The sequence below is a fragment of the Coffea eugenioides genome, chromosome 2, assembly GCF_003713205.1.
Source record: "Coffea eugenioides isolate CCC68of chromosome 2, Ceug_1.0, whole genome shotgun sequence".
Classification (NCBI taxonomy): domain Eukaryota; kingdom Viridiplantae; phylum Streptophyta; class Magnoliopsida; order Gentianales; family Rubiaceae; genus Coffea; species Coffea eugenioides.
In genome coordinates this window covers 28,977,779-28,985,730 of record NC_040036.1, presented here as the reverse complement: position 1 = coordinate 28,985,730, position 7,952 = coordinate 28,977,779, and the positions used below count along the sequence as shown (strand labels likewise).

The 7,952-nt window shown below is 35.6% G+C and overlaps 2 protein-coding genes across 3 annotated transcripts; one reads left to right on the top strand and one right to left on the bottom strand.

Moving 5' to 3' along the window:
• LOC113761765 (54S ribosomal protein L51, mitochondrial-like) lies at positions 1–2,563 on the top strand. 2 transcript variants are annotated; one of them, XM_027304887.1, is made up of 4 exons: positions 1–123; positions 223–276; positions 1,742–1,811; positions 1,909–2,001. In XM_027304887.1, the coding sequence occupies exons 1-4, from the start codon at positions 43–45 to the stop codon at positions 1,953–1,955; spliced, it is 252 nt and encodes an 83-aa protein (XP_027160688.1). In that variant the 5' UTR covers positions 1–42; the 3' UTR covers positions 1,956–2,001. The 2 variants fall into 2 exon arrangements, with proteins under 2 accessions (XP_027160688.1, XP_027160687.1); XM_027304886.1 differs by lacking the exon at positions 1–123 and having other exon boundaries at positions 219–276; positions 1,909–2,563.
• A 362-nt stretch (positions 2,564–2,925) lies between these two features.
• LOC113761557 lies at positions 2,926–6,448 on the bottom strand. Its single transcript, XM_027304604.1, has 4 exons — positions 6,277–6,448; positions 4,200–4,326; positions 4,025–4,097; positions 2,926–3,492 (listed from the first exon to the last, which is right to left on the bottom strand). Exons 1-4 carry the CDS (start codon positions 6,302–6,304, stop codon positions 3,223–3,225), a joined length of 498 nt encoding a protein of 165 aa, XP_027160405.1. The 5' UTR covers positions 6,305–6,448; the 3' UTR covers positions 2,926–3,222.
• Positions 6,449–7,952: the final 1,504 nt, after the last annotated feature.

Sequence of the window (7,952 nt, the reverse complement as noted above, 5' to 3'; positions counted from 1 at the left end):
TTCCGTAAAATCGCACCGATAGTAAGTCAGTGTACAACTTGTATGGCATCAGTACCTTCATCGTCTGCACCAAAGCCCTCCAACACAGCCGCCGCAGAATCTCACCGGGATCTTCTCAAACAGGCAAGTCTTTCAATTCTAAGTTGTGGGTTGGTTCATAAATGTCAGAAATTGAAGAAATATTAATGGGTTTTTTGTTGTTGTTGTTGTTGAATAATACAGATAAGGAGTCACGAAATTGCCATTGCTGAGCTCAACAGTCTATCCTCTTCAAGGGTATGCATGTGGTTAAAGAAAGTAGGAAAGAAATATGTTATTTGCTCCTTTTTTTTGTGTTAAAAATCATGTTATAAGATGGCATTTGGGAGTATAGGAGTATATAAATTCTTGGTCCCTGAAGAAGAGCAAGTAATTGACATGTATCAGACTGTCCAAAAGAGAAAATAAGAGAAAATGTATCTGTAGTTTGAAATTTGTTACTTACAGTTATTGAGAAGATTTAGTTTAGTGGGCTGGAAGTTTTATGTGGTTTCCTAAGATATGTCAGGAGATGGGACTGACTGGTTGTGACTACTGAAAATCTTGTCTTTTTTCCCCCTCCTTGACTCTTGAGATCATTAGGACAAGGGGTCCAGTCATAGAGAAAGAACAAACACTAGTGTAGATTTAACCCTTAACCTGTATATTGAAATAGATTTAAGTCTAATTGCCGATAAGTATCTGTTATGAAGGATTTCTGCAGAAGGGAAGAGCATAGACAAGCTTGGTGGGTTTTGGAGCAAAAACTAAGAAAATAAAATAAATAAATAAAAGAGTGAGAAAAATGTTCAACTGTTCTCTTTAGTGAGTTTGTAATATACAATTGAGTTACCAAGCAGAGAAATGAGAAGCCAATGTTTGATTATGGGTTCATGCAGTCCACTACTGTTGAATGGAGAAAAGGTGGGAAGTTTCTACAAGGGGAAAAAATTTTGTGCATCTGTTCTGTTAATGAAGTGGAAACTTTCGTGTCCCATATTTTTTCACTTTTTTTAAATTTGTTATAATTTTTATAGTTCGTTTGTCTTATGTATTGTGTTACATTGACTAAAGATGTAGTATAAGTAGGGGGTAAAACCATTTTTTGTCTTGAAACTTAGCATTTTGGGCTTTAGTTTGTGCTCCAAGGTGCATATAGGTTGTTTGGTAATAAAAAGTAGACATTTAGATGAGAATTTAAAGGTGCATATTCTTTAAGCTTTTTAGTTACAGAAGATGAGAACCTTTTCAACATTTCTCATTTGTTTATTTCTCCAAGCCTTGAGACATAAAGATCTAGATAAAGCGTGTTTCTTCTTGAATAATGGAGATCCAATTAGGGGTAGGGGTGGATGGACATAGCTGAACCAAGTTCAATATATCTGACTCTCAAGCTTGGTTTGATTTCTTAAGGGTTGAGTTTGGCCTGATTAGAATCTGAGCTAAGTTGGTGAGTTTCATTAAATTAAGCACAAGTCTGATACTATCCCTTTCCAGAGGATGGGGGAGCTAAATAACATTTGTCTGGTGAGTATTAAATTCATTTTGTTAACCATGGTCAATTCCTATTCAAGTTTAGCACTGTCTGGAAAGCACTTGACTGCCCTATTGTGTCTAGTTTGCAACCATTAACTGCTCCAACTGCAGATTATTATGATTCGAATATGGTGAAGTTGCCTTAAGCCTTTAACCCATTTAAGTAGTTATATTGCTTGATTCTCAGGGTGTCTACCAGAGAAACGGGAACATTCTTTTTCGTACAACTATCCAGAAAGCAATTGCTTCAGAACAGAGTGAGAGATCTTCCACTGAATTCCATGGTTGCCTCCTATTTTCTGTGGTTATTCTAGTACCTTTTTTTCTTATTGCTGCTGTTTGATTATTGGACAGAACAATTGGATATTGCCAAAGTCAAGGTGCAGCAGCTGAGTGACTAAAATCAAGCTCCAAAACCAAGCTCATTGTTTACTCTTTAAACTCTATCGAGATGGCACTGAGAGGTGTCTGGCAGTTAAATAAGCTGATTGTTAGCTATTGTGATTGGGGAGGGAGCAGCCGAGGTGTCAGAGCATTTATGGAATCTCATTTGCCAGCTTTTAAAGAGATCTCCCCCCAGCTGGAGGTTGTAACGGAGCTTAATCGTGGTCAGCATCCATATTTAAAGGGACTGTATAGGAACAAAAATGAGCGGGTTGTATCTGTTAAAAATATGACTCCCGAGGACATACTACCATGTGCAACCAGGCTAAGAAATTCACTTGGAAGAAAGGTGGTCAAGTTGAAAACTCGGCACGTTACCAAGCACCCTAGTGTTCAGGGTACCTGGACAACAGAATTGAAGATGTGAGCTAAAAAAGAGAGTTACTGATATCTAATCTATTCCGGGGGTTTGGAACTCACCTAGTTTGTTCTTCCAAGTCTTTTGTCAGTAAATTCATATGATGGTGATGCAAATACAGTTCCTCGAGTTTTATTAGGTTACTTTTGTGTTCGAATTGTTGATATTTTGGTCCAAATGTTCTATGAGTTGTGTTGCCAAGGAAAAGGAAATAGAACGCCTCATATTAACTTGGTGTCAGCATGCATGCTGCAATCCCGTCAAGAGATAGTTGCCTCGATTGCAAATTTATCTCAAATAATATTTCGCTTGCATCATAAACATATTTTTCAATTTACATTTTTATATTTTCAAATACTTTTTATCTCACATACATCACATCATAAAAAGTGTTATAGTAATTATTCTAAATAATACACTATCCAAACACACCATTTCCAACATTTATCATGTGGTAGTAGCTGTAGTTTTAGGAGGTTTTTGTTGTTGGGGGGGGGGGGGGGGGTTGTTTCGTGTTCCTTCATTACTGAGGCCAGCTAGCCCATACAATTGATGACTCTTTATCTATGTGTACCAATACCTCCCACAAAAATGGGCAAGATTAATTATGACATGAAAGCGATCTTGATGATTGTATCTTGCGACCAAGAAAGAAAAGAAAACAAGGACAAGTGGCCCATAATTTACCTTTACATGCCAAAAGTAATTCACAGTATAAATATATATGAAGTTGGTTGCCAGACATTCCAACCATAGCACGTATTGTCAACAAACATAAGAAGCTTGAAAACTATAATCGCAGAAGTTCTAGCTTAGGTATTCAGTGCTACTTGGTATCTTTTTATTTACAAGAGGACTTTAAGGATCTATTCCTTCAGAGCTGCTGCCTTCTGGAACAGAACAATTGCAAGAGTCACCAGAGATGCATAAACAGAATTAGGCAATTTCTGCACCACCTTTCCAACGCCAGGAACGCCTTCCGTTGTCCTCTTTGTCACCAGAGCAACAGTTGGTGCCACAGCCAAAGTGATGATCAATCCCTGACTAACCGTGATGAACGTATCTTTTGTTAGCTGTTGAATGAACTTCACAAACTCTTCACGGTTCAATTCACCGTCGAGGTTGATATCGCACTCCTGAACAACATAACCAATTCAGAATTCCACAGAGAGCAACTCTCACACAGTCAGCTGAATCAGAATGCTTACTATCCTTCTTATTGCTTAAGAGCTATGGCCTTTAATCATATTGCAAAAAAGTAGAAGGTCACGGGTTAAATGTTTACTCTAGCATAAAACTCGTGGCCAAGATGAAGGTATCCTGTATACAATGTAGTTATGACAAGTACATGGATTAAATTCAGAAAAAGGTCTGAAAACAGTTATTGGATACTGTCACATTAGATCATCATTTGTTCTGTTAAGAAACTTCCAGATTGCGTTGGTGGCAGTTACATGATAATTTGCAGCCAGATTTATACTATTGTCAGGATAAGCTCAATGAATTTACTGCACAATCAATAAGATGTCAATACTGCCTCAGGAAGAGTGAATATGTAATAAAGTAATAAACTACTCAAATGGCAGATGTTATCTTAAGTCATTAACAAGCACTTTGGTTGCTATGTACTTCAGGTAACGATGTAGGAGAACAATATGTATTACACACCTGCATCAAGGCTCTGACTTGCTCCTTTGAGGGGGGATCAAAATGAGGCCCAGGCAAGCGCTTATTAATATCACTAACAATCAAAGAGTTGAACTGTGATAAGAATACTTCTACAAATACCATAAGTGGTCAAGAATGCTAAGAGTTTGCTATATGTCTGGGAGTAATATTTTACTTGAACACCAAGAGCACAGCAATATACAGATCTTCAAATGTCAAATTAGCCCTTCCTTGCTCATTCTTGAAACGATCAAAGACCTTGTCTGTTATTTTTCTGATTTGCCTTTGTCTCCATTCCTTACCTGCATAAGGTGGTGAAAATGTGAATCTCATACAAACGCTGGCATGCTCTGGTAAGTAGACAAGGAAGCTGGACCAAATGACCACAAGTTCACCAGGCACAATAAATAGTTAGTTAACAGTCTCAATGCACTTCGATGATTTTCTCTGATGTAGGCTTAAGATAATGATACTAAACCCAGCCAGAAAAAGAAAGAAAGACCATCCCAATTACTTGACCATGTAGTGAACCTCACTGATTTCTACAGTGCAACAAGATTCTTTAAACAGACTGCTTTGAGTTATAAATCCATTTCCACCTTGTTACAACTGCTAACAGTTAATTTTAACCTTAAACATTTTTCAAAATACGTACAACTCTTTTGTCTTGGTGAACGGTTGCTTCCAAAATACACAATGTTTTACTAACTAGAACTATAGCACAACACTTCTAGGAGGATGTATCCATGTATGTGTATCCCCAGTCCAAAAGAGGCACAAAACTAAATGGTGCTCCAAATGCTTCATTCAGGGTTTGCAATTTCCTACAAAACTCTCGTGTTCATCTCCATTAATGTGAACACAAGATGGCCAGATGCTGTTGACTAATTCAAGTTACATTAGCAAGACATGATCCTTAGATGAACCAAACTATTTAACTTAGAACATTATTGCAAGACTCATACGTAAGGCAACCAGACCAAGTTGTTTTCCCCTACCAAGTCAAGAATGAATTTGCAGAAACTGCAACAAAGGTTTTCATATGTTTCATCAAATCAGCACATGAAAAAGCAAAGAAATTACAATATTTTGACACCAAGTCAAACAATGAGAATGGCAGCATAGACAACATATCCAACCAAAAGTCAAAACATCCCAATTCAAAAGAAAACAAGCTTGCTGAATCTCTGGAAGAAAAAAAAGAACCCAAGAAACCAACACACTGATTTTGGAATTAAAACATGGGACCATTTTCATAAGGGTTAGAGAATGACATCTTTATGAATGATCTCCATCAGAACCTAACATCAATACAAGGTGAGAAACCTATGCAAAATCCCATATTCTGATAGGCAGAAAATCATTTAATAAATTGTCAAAACATTATACAAATGCATATAATTCAGCAGCATGACATTAATTTGTTGAGATGACAAAAAACAGTGAAATTGAAGCAAAATTTTGGGATTTTAAATTGCACCAGCAAATGAGAAAATTAAATTGATTATACAGAGGCAATGGTATGTTCATTCGTCTTAGAATAAAATCACATACAGATCTCAAAATCCAAATGAACTAGCTGAAATAATTCAACTTATCTTCTGCTATAAGCCCTCATTATTCTCCATACATATCAAGTGCTCCAACTTCACAACCAATTCAATTAGACCAAGTTACTAGTAGAAACCTTTTTCCCCCCTCAGAATTCCATTTCAAAAGGAAAAGAAATAACAAATTAACCATCAACCCACCCCCCCCCCCCCCCCAAAAAAAACCCCACGTCCACCAAGCCACCAAACCCAGAAAAATAAAGAAACGCAAAAGAAAGTTCCTATTTCTGATACGTACAACCTAAAGACCATTAGGCCGTGAAAAGTTGCCACTCTTATTTAAATGAACAAGACAATAAAGATAAGCATCTAATTTTTCAAGAATAGGATGTCAGTTAAATAATATGATAGCTTCCAAAAGTTTGACTTTTAACACAGCACTCGGAAACAATTCACTAATCCAGTAACATCCCAGAAAAAATTATTCATGGAGCGATGAAAATAATCCATTTATCAGCACTTACATCAATTAAATAACCAAACAAATGCATGCCCACTTGGATTAATAGACAAAAAGAACAAAATCAGTTCAATCGCTATAACTAAAACACAAAGAATTCAAGAAAACAGCGTGTCATGTGAGTTTGTATTTGCATGTTATTATACAACGCTAAAAGAAAAAGCTGAAATTCTTAATCTTACCTTGGACTTTGTCAAGAATTTGTCCCATGGCTTTGGAGCAGATGACAGGAGGAAGAGAAATGGGGCAGGGACGGTTTTCGTTGCAGGAAGAAGGTTTTTGCTTTCTGGAGATGAAGAGTAGCGTGTGCTAAGGACCTACAACAGAACATCTAGTGGTCTGCTGGTTCCCCTGAGATATTTTAATATTTGAGCTTTGGAGTTTGGAAGGTTGGTGGTCAATCATTCAATCAGGAGTTAAGATAATTACTACTATTATATAATAGTATACTATTGATGTATTGAGACACATATAAAATTTATATTTTAAATTTAAATTTAAATTAATTATGATAATAATATATATTCAAATTAGTTATCATATATATGTATACATACTGTTTAATCTTTAATCAATAAATTGCCACAACTAGGATTGCAAACAAATCAAATTGAGTTTAGTTTTGGTCTAATTGAATCGAGTCTCGATTCAATTTTATCAAATTTGAACTCGACTCGAGTTTAATGTCAAATTCGAGCCAAGTTGAGTTCAAACTTGAATCTACTGGAGCTTAAATAATAAAAAATAATTATATTTATTTTTAAAATTAATAAAATAATAATTATTTTCTTAACAAATATTTAAATATTAGGAATATATATGTAATTTTACAAATGAAATAAAAAATAACATATCGAGCATTCGCAAGTTAACAAGTTGAGTATTTTTGTAGTTGAATTCGAATTCGATGTTGACCAAGTTCGAGTCGAATTTTGATCGAACTGACTTGCGAGAAATCGTGAATGATTTGATTCGTTTATAGTCCTAACCACGACACGATGCCTTCCATTTTGCATTGAAAAACAACAAAATAGAGTCACTATATTGACTTTGGACTTTCTTTCTCATCATTATCAATATTTCGGTAAATTTTAGATGATTGAGAGGGGGGGGGGAAGAAGAAGGCGAATTCCATAGTTTGCAAAAGCATAAGGGGCCAAATTGTCACATGACATAAGCTCCAGAATCATTCTTTAAATATATATTACGTAATTGCTTTCATATCATATTCAATCACGTAATTGCTTTCATATCATATTCAATCTCCAGGGGAAATAAAAAGGGGTAAACAACAAAAAAACCCCTGTGTATAGCTATCTTACAAAAAAGCTCCCTATGATTTAAAATCATATGTATTAGTATCTCATGGTTTGAAGTAATTTGAATAATGACGGAAATCGTTAAAACAAACGGTTTTGAGTGACATGAAAGAAATACCCTAATAATATAAGCAAAAAATAGTCTAAAACAAACGATTTTTGATTCATTAGTTTCATTCACTAATAATATAAGCAAAAAAATGTTTTGATTTCTACAAGTTTGGAGCAAATTTGAAGAAGAATCATGGTTGTTTTATTTAGGTATGAGAGACAAAATAGATATTTCAGATCAAAATTTACCTTAAAAAACTATTTTTTAGAAGAACCACGTGCATTTCGAGCACGTGTATATCTTTTTTTTTTTTTTTCGAGAAACGAAAATTTTGACAGATAAAACTAATCCCAGAAGAACTCCAAAAATCGGTATCTTTTGGAGCCTCCCAGGGACTTAACTACCCAAATTCCTAACCCCCCAAAGCCGATGTGGGATAGAAACCCCGACAGGGGCCAAGCCCATTGGACTGCTATTAACGAAGAAG